The 18,324-nt window shown below is 36.8% G+C and overlaps 1 protein-coding gene across 1 annotated transcript; it reads right to left on the reverse strand.

Annotated features, from left to right (window-relative positions):
* Positions 1-486: 486 nt before the first annotated feature.
* On the reverse strand, positions 487-1,284 carry LOC136042033 (uncharacterized). Its single transcript, XM_065726890.1, has one exon. The coding sequence runs from the start codon at positions 1,282-1,284 to the stop codon at positions 487-489; it is 798 nt and encodes a 265-aa protein (XP_065582962.1).
* Between the last annotated feature and the right edge of the window lie 17,040 nt (positions 1,285-18,324).

The raw sequence follows: 18,324 nt of genomic DNA on the forward strand, positions 1-18,324 counted from the left end.
GCCCAAAAAAAGAAAAAAATAGAAGAGAAAAAAGAAGAAAGAATCAGACTATGATAAATAATACTAAATAAACGCACTATAATATGGGTGGCCACGGTCTAGAGATGAAACATTCGGCACGTCGCTGGTCCACAGCTACAAATGGATCAGTAACACCATATAATTGCGTAACTTTGCGGTTACGAGCCCAAAGAGGAAGACTTAGAAGATACTTTTCATACTTGTAATATAGCTTACGGAATGTCTGCAAATCAATCAAGGGATTGTGTAAGCTTTATAGAGTCTAGCCAAAACATTCTTACTGTAACGCGTTTTAGCATTAACTAGTTGTCCATAAGCTGTTCTAGCTTTTGTGCTGAAATGCCCAAGTAGTCATGCACAGATACTTTTCAGGTCAGTACCGAGGGGTAAACCCAGATAAGTTAGGGATGGCGAAAGTTCGATATCAAAATCCCCCAAAGTGACTGTGGTACTATCAGAACCTGGTCATTTAGAATTGAACTTAATACATTCACTGTTACTCGGATTGAAATTTAAACCAATATCGTTATACTCCTCACTTAAACTTGCGAAATTCTTCTCTATTAAAGCCAGGGTTCTTCTCAAATTAAGAACATCGTCAGCATAATTCAAAAGCGATAGGCCCAAGCCTTCAAAAATAAAGCTCATATCAGCTTTCTTCTGGGCATCTATAACACTGTTGTTAAATAGCGGTGGTGAGGTTATAGTACCCTGTCGAATACTCTTATGTACGGGAATGGACCTTTCGATTAAATCAGAGTTTTCACCAGAAAGTGACTTAACCTTTACATTTAATCTCCGATACATGTTTCGAAGGGTAGCTATTACAGAAATGTTCATACCACGAAGCAGAGCCTCTAGTGAAAGTTGTGGGTGAATTCCAGAGTGACAAGCTCTGCTGATATTATGGCCGGCAAGAAACAATGGATCCTCAGACGAGACGGTTTTGAGTATAACATTTACAAGGATGGAGTGGAGGTGCTCACCGTTAAGACCGTTTTTAAAACCGAACTGATTTTCTGGCATGGAGCAAGTCTGATTGAACATATTGATCACAAGGGAATCCATTAGCTTGCACAAAACAGGAAAAACAGTGATTGGGTGGTGCGACTGGCAATCGGTGCTGTCTTTACCCTTTTTGCAAACAGGTATAATGACCCGGTACAAAAAAAAAACATTCAGAACTTGCTCACAATTGAAAATCATTTGATAGGGAAGTTCTAAATGATTTATAAGGGACGGAGACCCGTGAACAAGATGCATACCTCATAACTTATCAGCGCCACTAGAATGTTTCGTCTTCAGTTTCAGTATTGCGTCACGAATATTCAAGGTTGTCACGACAAACCCAAGATCACAACTGTGGGACTCGATATCTGATCGAGCTCTAGGTTGAACTTTCTTTCGAGATTATCATTCGGAGTGGCGAACTCCCTGTTGAAGTGTTTTTCCAGCTCATCGTCAGTAGGAGCAGCTTTGTTAAGCGGCACAATACCGACCTTCCGCTTTACAAACTTCCAAAGGGCTATTGTATAGTTGTGATGAGACTGGCTATGGGCATATCAGTTATATTTGCTCTATGTTTGGCAAGTTTCTTGGCGAACTGACGCTTTGCAAATACGCCAACTTGGTTGGTTACTCCGTGCTTAGCCCGACCGCACTCCTGCACACCTAGTCTGAGCCCGAACTTGTATATTTGAAAAGCTAGCTTTAGATCAAGGTTCAGGGACCATGAAACTACTTCCGAAGCAATGCGAACGTGACGAGAAGGCACTGCTGCAAGTTCAGCACAACGAATACCCAGCACAACGAATACCGCACGTTAATTCACTGCAGTAGACATTTCAGAGGATTTGTTTCACTTCTTTGGGTTGACTGAATGCCCGCTGGAGTAACTGGAAGGGTATTTTGATTTTCGAAACCGTATTGTCTAGCACTGTAGCGTATAAGATTTTATTGGTCTTATTTCACTCTTTCTTTACTGACTATTTGCAACTCTTGCCACGATTCTGAGACTTGGAACTATCGATGGTAAAACTATTCAGGATAGGGAATTGATCAGAAACACCAAAAGGGAAATCAACTTGCCATGGTTCAGGGGTAGTAAACACAGCAGAACAAAGCATAAAGTCCAAGGACGATGTTGAACCGGAATTATGGATATTAGTGAAGGGAGAGTCATTGTCAATGTGTCGAGTCTGCACACACGAAGTAAGCAAAAGTAGTGCTATAGGACTGGCCATATATAACCAGCAACCACTATGAAAAATACCTAAAGAGGCACAAGAGCTAATGGATCTTGCAAGCCTGGTACAGGCTTGGGTAAATCTATCGTCTGACGTGAGGTCTCGGTAGTCCGTTGGCATGTAGACGGAATAAATCATTGTCGTGTTTACTTGAACAGCGACAAAGAAAGATTTCTCTGCATACAGGGTCAGTTCCAAACGCTTGTTAACAAATTAGGCAACACCACCAGTGGGTCTGCCTCGCTCTGAGGCTTTGGCTGGAACCGAGAACACTTTGGTTACGGCACCAAGTTGGAGCAGGATTAAAGATTCACGAACAAGAAAATGTTCTTGCAGGCAAATGAGATCATTTCATAGCACGAGCCTCTCGATAAGAGGAATCTTATCTACTGTTCCACTGTTAGTATTCCAGCTAGCAATGCGTACATTCGTCAAAGTCATTGTTTAAGAATTTTCTGGACAACAGGACATTTAATACTGTAGCAAGGATGGTTCTTTGAGCTGCAGAGTGCACATTTAAAGTCATTAGTACAGGGAGTCTCTTTCGAGTTGGCATGTCCTTCCCAACATTGGGAGCAAGGCACAGGATTGGGATATATGCGTGCAGGGTGACCTTACTGCTTACAATTGTAGCATCGCAGTGGGAGAAACTTATATTTGGAAATGCTTAGTCTCTCACAACCTAACGTAAGAGGAGACTGGATAGCCTCATTAAGGTGTTCTTCACTTTAGAAGTGCATATTGCACGTCCGAGTGGAACAGATTCTCCCGGCTTTGGTACAGTTTTTTATACAAGTGGAGATGTTGTCGGCAGAAACATCTTCGGGAATGAAACGAATTATACCATAGAACGAAGGACTAGAGACTTTGACAGCACCGCTTGTTTTCTCTTGCTAGGGCAGATGCAAGTGGGCTTTGTTTGGGAAAGCCGCTTTCTTATCGCTCATCACAACGTGCCATTCATTTTTTCTTGGTTTCAAATCTACAATATGAGAGCAAGACTCACCACACTTACTTTCCAGGAAATTCTTACGTGAGGCAGGGTTATCAAATTCTGTTGGAAGATGCTTTAAAACGACAGCAAAGGTGGGCTTTATTTGGGAAGGGTCGCAGTTGAGAACAGGATTAGAGCACGCTCAGAAGCGACATAACTTTGAAAATCCTGCACATAATTCGTTGACTTTTCTCGTGAGGGTGGCGGCTGCTTCACTGGAGAGTATTAGGGACCTAATTAGGCTCTAATATTGCGAAACGAGGGAGGGCGATGTGTTTATCGTCATAGCTTCTTAAAACTTGGATCAAGTCCAGGACGTTGTCCTCATGATTCTGTCTTTCGGTCACGCGCGTGGGAACACTGGCAAGAGACCATAATAGCTCCTTGGCCTGAAATATATTTTCTGGCCTGAAGAATTGTCCTGCTTCGCAATTTCTTCGGATCTGTTTTCAGCTTTGTTAGCCCGGTAAACAAAGTTCAGCACAGGTTCCATAAAACTTGCTCGCTCGCCATTCTATCATCGAGTATCCAGGTAAATAACTTCTAACAAAATATGAAGTGTGGGACTCAGTACATCTATCCCCAGCAGTTTAAGTACAAAAGTACCACGGGTACTACGGCTCTTCAGTTCCGTTCCCGCTCTCTTCTGCAGAGTTAGAGAGCTCGACGATTTTCATTTTCATCCGTAAAAATAGGTTCTTGTGGCAATACTGCTGGCTGATTAGATGGTGTTGCCGGAAAATTGATAATTATATAAATGCCCAAGCTTTTAATTATCAGGATAATTGTTGAGAGAAAATAATTTAAAATTACTTTTAAGAGATAAGAATCTATAATTTTCAACTTGAATCAACACAATTAACTATTTTTCCTGTTAGATTATAATTTTAGCAATGCTTAATCATGAATTTCACTAGAGCACGGTTGCCATATATTTAGGATTATCCGGAAGTACTAAAAACACAGCAAAAGTAATTAAAAATCCATTCATACAAGTAAAGCTTTACATCTATATATATATATATAAATAAGTTGTCTGTGTGTGTGTGTGTGTCGAGTGCCGTCATGTTTGTGTGTCGACGGACGTCATGTTTGTCCACTGACGAGATTCAAGACCGGGACATCGGGACACAAATGACGACCGGGACACCGGGACATAGGGAATATAAATGAAGACCGGGACACTCAAAGAGAAAGCGAATGGGACACAAGGAATGTTCGATTAGCAATCACCATCAACAAAGCACCGGGACACAAAAGACGACCGGGAAACAGGGAATATAAATGACGACCAGGACACTCAAAGAGAAATTACAGACCGGGACACCGGAACAAAAATGACGACCGGGACACCTGGACACAGGGAATATAAATGACGACCGCGACACTCAAAGAAAAATTACAGACTGGGACACCGGGACAAAAATGACGACCGGGGAACAGGGAAACAACAACAAAGGGGACGCTGGGGGGCACAGGGGGATATATAAATGACGACAGGGACACATGGAATGTTCGATTAGCAATCACCATCAACAAAGCTCAAGGGCAATCATTAGAATAATGAGGTATAGATCTGAGAAAGCAACCGGGACAAAAGGAATGTTCGATGAGCAATCAGGGACACAGGGAAACAACAACAACGGGGATGCCGGGGGCACAGGGGGATATATAAATGACGACGGAGACAGAGGGAATGTTCTATTTATGACGTCTGAATTATTTCATCTCATACCGATACAAAAAAAAATGTATTCAAGCCGAAATAGCTCATTTATATATCTACCTGTGTTGGCGCAGTGGGTTTGACCTTAGCGTGGTAATACGGGACCCAGAGATCGAACCATGCTGCGGGAATGCACTACAGGGCCGACGCAGGGAACTTAGTAGTCAAGAAACGTCGTTAATCCGATACAAATACAAATACAGTAGCTTAGTTGGTAAAGCGTTATGTTCCAGGTTCTAGGTCATAGAGGTTCCAGGTTCGAACCTTGGCTTTAGCATTAATACAAAAGAAGAAGAAAACTAAAAAAGATGAAAACTACAAAAAAAATAAAAATGAAATACTAAAAAAAACTGAAAAGCTAAAAAACTAAAAAAATCTAAAAAAAGGGTAAAAACTAAAAACTAAAAAAGTAAAAAAAACTAAAAAAACTAAAAAAAGATAAAAACTACAAAAAAACTAAAAAGAAAAAAAACTGAAAACTAATAAAAAAACTAAAAAAACTAGAAACTGAAAAAGAAAAAAAACTAAGAAAAGGAAAAAAAGTGACAAATAAAGGACAAAAAGAAAACTAAAAAAAAAAAAAAAAAAAAAAAAAAAAAAAGTAAATGTATTCAAGCCGAAGTAGCTGAGAAGGTAAAGCGTTATGTTCCAGGTTCTAGGTCCGAGAGGTCCAGGCTCGAACCTTGGCTTTAGCATTAATACAAAAGAAGATAAAAATCTAAAAAAGAAAAAAAAAACTAAAAAACAGGTAAAAACTACTAAAATAACTAAAAAAGCTAAAAAACTTAAAAAACTAAAAAAGAAGGTAAAAAACTAAAAACTAAAAAAGAAAAAACTAAAAAAAGGACAAAAACAGCAAAAAACCTAAAAAAAAAAAAACTAATAAAGAACTAAAAACTGAAAAAGAAAAAGAAAACTAAAAAAATAAAAAAAAAATAAAAAGGTAGAAACTATAAAGAAAAAAGAAAAAAAATAAAAAGCTAGAAAATAGGTAAATACCAAAAAAAAACTAAAAAGAAAAAAAAGGAAAAAAAACAAAAAATTTATTTCATCATATACCAATTCAAAAACGAATGTATAGACAGACCGGGACACAGTGAATATAAATGACGACCGGGACTCTCAAAGAGAAGTTACAGACTGGGACACCGGGACACAAATGACGACTGGGACGTGTGTGTGGACTGACGTCATGTTTGTGTTTCAACTGACGTCAGTTTGTCGACTATAAATGACGACTGGGACACAAGGACACAACTACAATGGGGACGCCGGGGGCACAGGGGGATATATAAATGACGATAGGGACACAGGGAATGTTTGATTAGCAATCACCATCAACAAAGCTGAAGGGCAATCATTAGAATAATGAGGTAGAGATCTGAATACGGATTGTTTTTCTCATGGACAATTATATGTTGCATGTTCAAGAGTCGGGAAACCTGACAATCTATTTATATGTACAGACAATGGGACAGAAAAGAATGTTGTATTTTCGCAAGTTATACGTAGTAAAAACATAAATATATATATGTATATATTTATCTATATTCACAAGCGGGACATAGGGACACAACTACAATGGTGCGTAACTAATATGGGGCGTTACGACTTACGCGCGTGGGGGGCTCGAAATGCCCCCAACAGCTAGATGTTGGGGTGGCGCGAAGCAGTTTTTGGCTTGCAGTCCGAAATCAAAGATTTCGATAAAATCGTAGAATATCAGGCTGGAAGATACATAAGCAGTAATGAAGCTGTTTGGCGAATTCTTTCATTTCCGATACATGAACGTAGTCCAGCTGTTGTTCACTTAGCGGTACATTTACAGAATGGTCAACGTGTTTATTTCACGGAAACCAACGTGCAACAAAGAGTCCTGAATCCACCGGATACAACATTAACAGCTTTTTTTTCGCTTTGCAAAAATGATTCTTTTGCAAAAAAACTGCTGTATACTGAAGTGCCTTCGTATTACACGTGGAATACTAAAAATAAAGTATTTGAACGTCGAAAACAGGGTAAGTCAGTCGACGGCCAACCTACCATCTTCAAAGATACCACGATAGGAAGACTCTACACCGTTCACCCCAATCAACATGAATGCTTCTTTCTACGCCTGCTTTTGGTGAATGTACCCGGTCCGACATCCTTTGAGTATTTGAGGACTGTAAATGGTACTATACATGACACTTACCGTAGTGCATGCCAAGCTCTGAATTTATTGGAGAATGACCAACACTGGGATAACTGCATCAATGACGCGTGCGAAACGTCAACCCCAAGTCAAATTCGTGCATTGTTTGGCATCATTTTAACAACTTGCTCTCCATCAGCTCCTACAGAGTTATGGGAAAAATATAAGTCAAAAATGTCCGAAGATATACTTCATCGAAAACAGTTAGAGACGTCAGATATGACTTTTGATTTTACATCAGAAATTTATAACTACACTTTAGTTGTTATAGAATATTTGTGCGTAAGTATGGCAAACAAACCTCTTCAGGATTTGGGAATGCCTTCACCTAACCGTATCGCTGCTGTTTCGACATGTGTAGAATTGGATTGTGAACAAAGTTACAGTACGAGTGATCTATTGTCGTATGTACAAAATAACATTTCCAAGTTAACGTCGGAACAAAAAGACATTTATGATACGATAATGCATTGTGTCGATAACAACGTTGGAGAAATTTTCTTTTTGGATGCGCCAGGAGGTACTGGTAAAACGTTTGTGATAAAACTGATTCTGGCATCAATTCGATCGAAAAATGATATAGCGTTGGCAATTGCGTCGTCCGGAATAGCCGCAAGATTGCTGCCTGGTGGAAGAACTGCTCATTCCGCTTTGAAATTGCCTCTGAACTTGCATTCTACAGAAACTCCCATGTGCAATATTTCCAAATCATCTGGGATGGGTAAAGTATTGCAGCAATGCAAACTTATTATTTGGGATGAGTGCACAATGGCACACAAAAAATCGCTCGAGGCTCTGGATCGATGCTTGAAAGATTTGCGAGGGAAGTCGAAACCCTTTGGCAGCACCTTAATATTGCTTGCGGGAGATTTCAGGCAAACATTACCTGTAATACCTAGATCAACTCCTGCAGACGAAATGAATGCTTGCCTGAAAAATTCCAATTTATGGGCACACGTAAAAACATTAAAATTAACTACAAATATGCGTGTCCGATTGCAAAACGATGACTCTGGTCAAACATTTTCAGATCAATTGCTGGCAATGGGAAACGGAAAGCTCCCAGTAGACTCAATTTCAGGACGTATACAACTACCTGCTGATTTCTGTAATTTAGTGACGTCCAAAAATGAATTGATTGAAAAAGTATTTCCGAATATTCTAAAAAATTATAAAAATAATAAATGGCTAAGTGAAAGAGCGATTCTCGCACCCAAAAATATAGACGTCCACGAAATAAACAAGATTATTTTGACCAAGATTCGAAACCAGGCAGTCCTTTGCAAGTCAGTCGACACAGTTTTGGAACCAAATGAAGCGGTTAATTATCCATCTGAATTTTTAAATTCCATAGATCTTTCAGGGATTCCACCACACGTGCTACAACTAAAAATAGGCGTACCAATAATACTTTTAAGAAATATCAACCCACCAAAGCTTTGCAATGGCACGCGACTTGCCGTAAAAAAAACAATGGAAAACCTAATAGAGGCCACAATCTTGACAGGGCCTTTGAGGGTGAGGCTATTCTTATTCCTCGCATTCCCATGATTCCAACGGATCTGCCTTTTCAATTTAAAAGATTGCAATTCCCAATTCGATTAGCATTTACAATCACCATTAACAAAGCTCAATATCAATCATTAGAAAAATGTGGTATAGATCTTAATACTGATTGTTTTTCCCATGGACACTTGTACGTTGCATGTTCGAGGGTTTGTAAACCTGACAATCTATTTATATGCAGCGACAATTGGACAGCGAAGAATGTTGTATATTCGCAAGTTTTACGCAGTTAATTTGTATTGTATCTATCTATCTATCTATCTATATAAAAACGAGTTGTGTGTATGCATGTTTGTTTGTTTGTAAAAAGAGCGTTTGCATATGACGTCATTATTAGTGCATACGGCTTTGTATATGCACAGACAATGGGAAAGCCAAGAATGTTGTATATTTGCAATTTTTACGTAGTTTAACTCCTGCAGAGGAAATGAATGCTTGCCTGAAAAATTCTAATTTATGGGCACACGTAAAAATATTAAAATTAACTACAAATATGCGTGGCCGATTGCAAAACGATGACTCTGGTCAAACATTTTCAGATCAATTGCTGGCAATTGGAAACGGAAAGCTCCCAGTAGTGGGAAAGCCAAAAATGTTGTATATTCGCAATTTTTACGTAGTTTGAAACACATATATAAATCTATCTATATTCACAGGTGGGACACAGGGACACAACTACAATGGCGCGTAACTAATATGGCGCGTAGCGACTTACGCGCGCGGGGGGGCTTGGGGGGGCGCGAAGCGCCCCTCCAACTAGGTGTTGGGGTGGCGCGAAGCGCCACCCCAACAGCTAGTATATATATATATATATATATATATATATATATATATATATATATATATATATATATATATATATGTATATATATATATATATATATATATATATATATATATATATATATATATATATATATATATATATATATATTTATATATATATATATATATACATATATATATATATATATATATATATCTATATATATAAAAATAAGTTGTCTGTCTGTCTATCTGTGGATCAGGTGACGTCATGTTTCTGTGTCGGCTGACGTCATGAAATTAGTTGTCGTCATTTTTGCTTTGACGATGCTTAGTATATTGTAAAACACATTTATTTGGTTAATAATATACCATTTAAAACACCAAAATGAACATGCTGGAGTAGTCACTCGATGAGAGAGGGTGTCAGAACGGAGAATGAAGGTCCCAGGTTCAAATCCTGGTTAGGCTAAAAAAGGTAAAACACTAAAAACTAAAAAAAAACTGAAAAAACTAAAAAAAGGCAAAAACTACAAAAAAAACTAAAAACTAATAAAAAAAAATAAAAAAGCTAAAAAACTAAAAAACTAAAAAAACTAATGGTTTCCACCACACGTGCTACAACTAAAAATAGGCGTACCAATAATACTTTTAAGAAATATCAACCCACCAAAGCTTTGCAATGGCACGCGACTTGCCGTAAAAAAAAACAATGGAAAACCTAATAGAGGCCACAATCTTGACAGGGCCTTATGAGGGTGAGGCTGTTCTTATTCCTCGCTTCCCCATGATTCCAACGGATCTGCTTTTTCAATTTAAAAGATTGCAATTCCCAATTCGATTAGTATTTGCAATCACCATTAACAAAGCTTAAGGTCAATCATTAGAAAAATGTGGTATAGATCTTAATCCTGATTGTTTTTCCCATGGACAATTGTACGTTGCATGTTCGAGGGTCGGTAAACCTGACAATGTATTTATATGCAGCGACAATTGGACAGCGAAGAATGTTGTTTATTCGCAAGTTTTACGCAGTTAATTTGTATTGTATCTATCTATATAAAAACGAGTTATGTGGATGCATGTTTGTTTGTTTGTAAAAAGAGCGTTTGTATATGACGTCATTATTAGTACATACGGCTTTGCATATGCACAGACAATGGGAAAGCCAAGAATGTTGTTTATTCACAATTTTTGCGTAGTTTGAAACACATATATAAATCTATCTATATTCACAGGTGGGACACAGAGACACAACTACAATGGCGCATAACTAATATGGCGCGTAACGACTTAAGCGCGCGGGGGGGCTTGGGGAACAGCTAGTATATATATATAAATAAGTTGTGTGTGTGTGTGTGTGTGTGTCGAGTGACCTCATGTTTGTGTGTCGACAGATGTCATGTTTGTCGACTGACGTCATTTTAAGGATTGAGCTGTATGCGTCATGAAGTTGTTTGTCGACTGACGCCATGTTTGTCAACTGATGAAATTAAATACTGGGACACCGGGACACAAATGATGACCCTGCACAGGGAATATAAATTACGACCGGGAAACTCAAAGAGAAATTACAGACTGGGGCACCCGGACACAAATCATGACCGGGATACAGGGAATATAAATGACGACCGTTTAGCATTCCTTGTGTAGGATGTCGAGTCTTGCTTGTAAGATTACGTCACAGAGTGCGATAGTCCAAGTGGTCATCTAGATTGGCCGTTTGCGGAAAGCCACTATTCAATGGGAGGTCTTGGAGACACCACAGAAATCAAAACCTGGAAGTGAAACTTTCCTCTTCCGTGAACTCCAAATTATAGAGATAAGGTTGCCATCTAGCATAATTTTTCTGGTCTTTCCTATGGTATATATGGGAGTTTAGAACGACATTCTGTTACTTAGCAACCACTAACGGAGAAAGGAATTAGCAGCAAACTTGATACTATATTAGTCTTGCCCTCTTAAAACAATACTTTCAGATTTTTCTAAAATGATCTACAGAAATGTAGTGAGGATTAATGTCTTCATTTTCCTTCCTTAAACTTTTCAAAAATACCTCTGCCGTTTAAACACGACGAGATTTATTCAACCTATTGAAAGAAGGAAAATCAGAAAAGGGGAAAAAATGGAAACAACTGAAACTTCTCGAGACTATGCAGCTATTATCCTAATAAATCCCTCAATTACTTGATGCATGTCAAATTTTAGTATCTTCAGTAGTTAACGTAAAGGTTTTACTGCTTACTACCTGGAATGAACCCACAGTATACCATAATGCAATTGAAAACCATAAATGGCCATATCTTCAACAGTGTTTGAGTCATGACCTTCGAAAGAGTCCAAAGCTCTCTCTTCTATGTGTTTTGTACCTCTATAACAAGATTTATGGCCTACTAGAAACAGGTAAAATTGATACTATATTAGTCTTGCCCTCTTAAAATAATGCTCTTCTATGCTTTCACATTTCTAGTCTTGAATACTTATTAAATTAAGTGAAAGTCGTGTAATCGAAGTTTAAAAAAAAGGGGCCTTTTATTCGAAAATTTAATCTATTCTGCTGTTTGTATTGGATAAGTTCAAGATCAAAAGATCCCTAAGACTTTTTTGTTATTTTTTTCTCGTGTTCTTTAAATGAGAACAATTTTTACATTTCATCTTAGCTTGTTATGTAGTGGTGTAGATTTACTTTTTTGATTTTTAAGATTCTTTATAATGTCGAAAATAGAAGGGTTCAACATCTTTAATCACGCTTTTTTCACGATGAGCTTTCGCTCTCACATAATTTTGTTCTCAGGTCACGAAATGCATTGGAAATTTGAGCAATGGATAGTTCCTATGGGTTTTTGACTTCGCTGAACTTTTCTTTTTATTTTCTACAGTTTGGGAAATTGTTTTTTTAAGTTACCCATCCCCAGTTTAAATGTTTTTGGTTAAACCTTTGGTAGTACAGTGAATTAACGCTCTGCTTGGCAACATTGAGCTTGGGGTTCAATTCCAACCGCCGCAAGGCGGGGTGAAATATTTACTGCCTATCTTTATAAAAACCAAGCAACTGAAACGTCGACCCGACGCCCTGTGTGCCATCAATGGCTCTGAAATTTTCAAAAACTATTGGGCAAATTATTTTTATTTATAATTTAATACTAAAAAGATTAGATAGTGATATAAATTGGAAACCGGTTTGTAATTGTAAGCAACTTGAACCATTTGTAAATCCTACTTACAAACATGTTATAACAGGGGACTTGTCAATAATAAAGCAAGATGATCTTCAAATTATAATGAATAAAGGGGCTAATTTCCGTCTTTCTCATCATCTGAAACAATCGAGTGTTCTTGATGGCTTGGAAAATGATTTTGATTTATTTATTGATAAGTGGTGTAAGAAAGAGAATAAAAATAAAGAGATTTTTCAAAGTTGGAAGAATTTAATTATTAGTAGAATAAGAAATAAAATATATTCTAACTTAAAAAATAGTAACACTAAATCATTATTTTATAATGCAAAGATTAAACAAGCAATTGCTAATCTACAGAATGAATTTGTAATTGTGCCAGTGGATAAAGCTAATAATAATTTTGCCATAATTTGTCAGAAGCTGTATTGTGATATCTTAAAAAGGGAGTTATGCACAACTAATGTTTACGAAAAGGTAAATATAGAGGATGAGAATTTAATTGAAAAGACTGAAGAAATACTTTTTAAAAATTTTAATATTAAAATAAATGACAATGATAAAAAGTTCCCTTTCCTATATTGGACTGTAAAATTTCATAAGAATCCCCCTAAACCACGGTTTATTGCTGGAGCAGCTAAATGTCCAACCCACATTGCTGCTACTGACCTCTCTTTAATTTTAAAGGAAATTGTAAATAAACTTAAAACCTATTGTTCTGGTATTAAAAAATTTTCGAATTTCAATCCATATTGGAGTGTTAATAATTCACTGCAGGTGATAGATTCTTTAACAATGGTTTCAGCTAAAAGAATTGAGTCTTTCGATTTTGCGACAATGTATACTAATTTATCACTTATTGTAGTTTCTAGATAATTTAAAAACTGTTATCAAGAAATCTTTCCTCTTATCTAGTAAAAGGTTCTTAAAAATAGACACATATAATAAAAAAGCTATATGGACAAATTGCTTTAATACTACAGTTAGCTTGAGATGTTACAGCTTGGATATGATTTTTGAGTTATTAGAATTTGTTTTATACAATACTTATATAAGATTTGGTGGTAATTTGTACAAGCAAATTGTGGGAATTCCCATGGGGGGGAATGCCAGCCCATGTATAGCTGACTTGTTTTTTTTCAAAACTTCAACTTTTAATTACCATGGACAGCATATTAAGGCATCTTCACTGTCTTGAATTTCAGCTTTGACTTGGTTTGGATCTTCACTGCAGCATTTTTCAGCATATTGTAGCATCTTCACTGTCTTGAATTTAAGCTTTAACCTGGTTTGGACCTTTACTGCAGCATCTTTCAACATCTTGACGGTCTTGAAATTTAGCTTTGACATAGTTTGGACCTTCACTGCAGCATTTGGAAACATCTTCACTGTCTTATATTTAGCTTTGACCTGGTTTGAACCTTCACTGCAACATATTTTGGATAAAATTTTCTGCCGCCAAGATGTGGCAAGCATTGCTATCTCAACAGACGTTATTGTGTGGTAATGTCTATCTTGTCGTCTTTTTGTCATCCTGTCTATCTTGCTGATTCAAGCCTCAGGTTTTCCATTGTTTTGATATAATCTGCTTCTTGACCCCCAGTGGTGCTGGTGCCGGTGCTGGTGCATCAAGTTTGCTGGTGTTCTTTATTGAACAGCTTAAATTTTGTCATGTAAGTCGCTGGTTTTCTGAATCCTGGTCTGGGCCCCAAACAGGAGCAGTGTTTTCGAGTTGCCGTGGTAAGATTAGCAATTTTGAAACTGTCGCTATCCCGCTCATATTGACGCATTGAAGGGTGAGCTTTGATTGATGCCAGTGAGATATCATCCTTATGCGGAGTCTAATTGGCTGCTGGGAAGAAGAAAATAAAACAAGTATATTATATTCAGTGAGTAAGTAATCGGATTAACGACGCTTCTTGACTACTAAGGCCCCCGTATTAACCTTGCAGTGTTTTTTTACAGCAAAGTTTGATCTCTGGGTCCCGTATTGCCAAGCTAAGGTCACACTTACTGTGCCCCTTCAGAAGAATTGAAAATTTTGTCAGGTGTGGGATTTGAACGCGTGAATACCGTGTTAGACCTGGATCTTGTGCAGATTTCACAAGGTTACTTTGTGCCTGGTGTCGCTACCACTCTGCCAACCTGGCATCAGCTGCAAATATTTTTCTAAATTTTAAACCAAAAATACAAACTGAATAGGAATGATACCTTCTAAATTTGCTAATATTTGGCTTTTAGTTTCAAAATTCACCACTATTAGCGCTACAATCAATAGTACTTGTTCTCGTTGCATCTTTATCGATCCATTTTTTCAAGTTATTTTATTATATATATTTGGTAAAATAATTTGATGCTCGAAATTATTTTGAAAACCATTTTTAGTTCTAGTCACTAGCCCTAACAGACACATTAAATATATTTAGTAACTTAGCATTCCATTGCCCTCTTCGATACTTGCTAAATTCAACGTAATTGACAACATGACAAATTAAAAATATTTAATTAATGTAGGGTGGTAATTTTCAGATAAAGAACGACAATTTTTCTATCAAATAAAAACTAGTAAACTTGTGTCAAAACTCTTTTGCAGCACTTGCAAGCTATTGGGATTACTTTTTATTTGACTTGAATGCGTTTTATGTGAACTCAATGAGCTTCACTCCTGTGCTGGCGCAGGGGGTTTGACCTTAGCTTGATAATACGGGACACAGAGATCGAATCATGCTGCAGGAATGCACTGAAGGGCCGACGCAGGGACCTTAGTAGTCAAGAAGCGTCATTAATCTGATACAATACAATACTGAATGAGTTTGAACTTAAATTAGTATAAACATAAGATTTCATGGATCCCAAGAAACTTATTTCACAGCCCTACTGCCAAACGAATAAAGCTGAAGATAATTAGTCTACGATTACAAGTTTTACGATGAAGGTTATCAGTATGAGCAATATTAGGAAGAGCTGGCTCTTTCGGAGGTATATTGTATGACACTTTCTAAGAAAGAGTGTCTAGCATATTATTTTAGAACACCGACAGAGCTATCATTATATAACGTTTTTAAACTGGCCTTGTAACAAAACTGACCATGGAGTTTGTGAAGTGGAAATATTTAATGATTTATAACATTTGTTTATTATTGATAGTTGTTTATTGATTTTATTTATTAATTATATATTTTATTTTCTGATATAAATTTATAAATGCAGTTGGCCTAATTTCTATCAACATTTCTTTGCTTTTGTTCTCAGCTGTTATTGGATATGTATTTCTATTTAATTTTTTTTTAATTCATATCAGGAATTGTTAATGTGTTATTTAAATAGCATGTGGAAATTTTTGAAAGGTTTTTCCTGCAGCTATCTACTGGTAGATCAACACTATAATCAAAAGTAAGGGACAGTTTAATAACTGACTCAATTGAGTGTTTGATTGGGTTTTTACGCGTCATGTATATGATTTGAGTGTTTATATCTTGAAATTTACCTGTCTTGATTTGTCTGACTTATTTATAGAATATACTCTACAAATTTCTTTATGGTAAGAGAAAAGGTAGCTTTGTTTTTTGTGCATTTTTGAAAATTTCTAACTCTTCATTCCTCTTTTGTTGTGAAGCTAGTTAGGCTACTTTAAGCGGCTTCTGAATTACTGAAAAACCTTTTTAAGGCCTTAAGACAGCTTCATACTTTTTTTTGGCAATATGAGCAGTGGGCATATAACCACTCCACGGGGTAACTTTCAGTTTAGGATTCCCTCCTGCAAACACAAGAGCACTCGGGTTTGACTAGGGACAGTTATATTTATTAGAGGTTCATCTAATGTAAAAACAGAAATTATTAATTAATGAAAAATAATTTCGCTAATAAACAAATTTTTTTTTGCCTGAAAATTTTGTTGGATACATGGGTTTGGGCAAATCAAGATTTTGCCCTGGGAACAAGAGAGGCCAGAAATCCCAGTGAGTGCCACAGAGGAGACCTTGAAGGAAAGTAGAATAAGAATTCATCCGTTCATGAATTCACACGGGTATGACTAGGGACAGTTATATGTGTTAGATTGTCTAAAAGGGGGTAGAACCATTCCTCTGCACAACTTTCCATGCTGGGTCATCTCCAAGCTCACCTTAAGACCAAAACTATTTACAGGGGGTTTCAAAAAGCCCGCTTTGTCCTTAAGAAATACAAATTTTTTGTAATTCAGTCATTTGCAGTTTAGATTCTAGACACATCTATGATCTCTTGCCTCCAAAATTTTTGGGTTTTTATCGTTGTACCAAAGAAACCGAATTAGGTCTTTCATCTAAAAGGGAAATTATGGTACTAACTCGAAAAATATATGGCAAAGTTTGTCTTCTTATCTTTTTGCTTTTATCCATTTTCTTCTTTTTTTCAATTTCTTTTAGTGGCAATCCATAAGTATGTTCGTGACTTGTATGCCCAGAATTGGAATCCCTTATCACAGCTGCGTCTACTTCAAATAGGGTTAGAAAACGTTTTAAAAAAGGATTGAAAAGATGTAGCATTCTTGGAGGAAGACAAAGACCATGACTTTGAAGACACCAGGATGAAAAAGAGTGTGTGGAGCCCCAGGCAGGTCAATGGTGGAATGATTAGCTAGTAATAGAAGTAGTAGGCTATAGTTACTTTGTCTGATTTACTATATTTCCTTTAGTTACACTACTTCTAGATGATTGTTTACAGAATATAAATTCTATAAACAATATCTAGATTAATATCCAATGGTGCTTGATTAATATTGTATGACTGTATATAATTTCTAGGATAAACGATTTTTAGCTACAGTAATATTTATTTATGTATTATTAGTATATTAGTTTGTTGTTAGTATTTATATCAGTATGTATATATAATATCAGGGCTTATTCCTTAATGATTTTAGTTACTTTAAGTTTATTTCAGGATTGACTTTTGCCAATGAGATAGCCAAAATTTTTGACTCACAGAGGCTAAAAGAGATAATTGAAGACATTGAGAAATTCATTGGCAAGGACAGAAAAACTGGAGACATTTCTGGCCCTGTAGAAGCAGACGCTGAATACATGCTCATTGTGGACGCTAATGCACTCACTGTGGATATTGATAATGATCTTGGTTAGTTTTTTAATCTTTTCTTCTTTGGATAGCAATCAGTTCCCTTTAAAAACTTTAAGGTAAAAGGCGTAAAAATTGAGGTTATTATGACCAGAAATATGCCAACATTACATTTAGCTTGAAATTATGCTACAATGATTTGTGACTTAATCCACCATAGTATCTTCAGGTAGGAGTGGGGAGGATCTTGGAACTAAAAATATAGTTTTTACAAAGACATTTTAGAAACATGGTGATGTATGAATACAACCATAGTTTGTCTTGACGCAAGGGGTGATCACAAAACTTTCTTGATGTAATTTTTTTCTGGTGGTCTTTCTTCTTTTGTAATAACTTTCCTTACTTTTCTTTTGTTTTCTTTCTTTGAAATGATTTTTCTTGATATCCCCTTCTTTTTATTTTTATTTAAAACAAGCTGTTGGGGTGGCGCTTCGCGCCATCCCAACAGTTAGTTGGTGGGGCGCTTTGTGCCCCCCAAGCCCCCCCCCCCTGTGCGCTTAAGTCGTTACGCGCCATTGTAGTTT

This window comes from Artemia franciscana, unplaced genomic scaffold, assembly GCF_032884065.1.
Source record: "Artemia franciscana unplaced genomic scaffold, ASM3288406v1 PGA_scaffold_57, whole genome shotgun sequence".
Taxonomy (NCBI): domain Eukaryota; kingdom Metazoa; phylum Arthropoda; class Branchiopoda; order Anostraca; family Artemiidae; genus Artemia; species Artemia franciscana.

Coding starts and splice junctions, on each gene's coding strand:
- LOC136042033 (XM_065726890.1), bottom strand. CDS start 1,284: ATGCATCTTGTTCACGGGTCTCCGTCCCTTATAAATCATTTAGAACTT.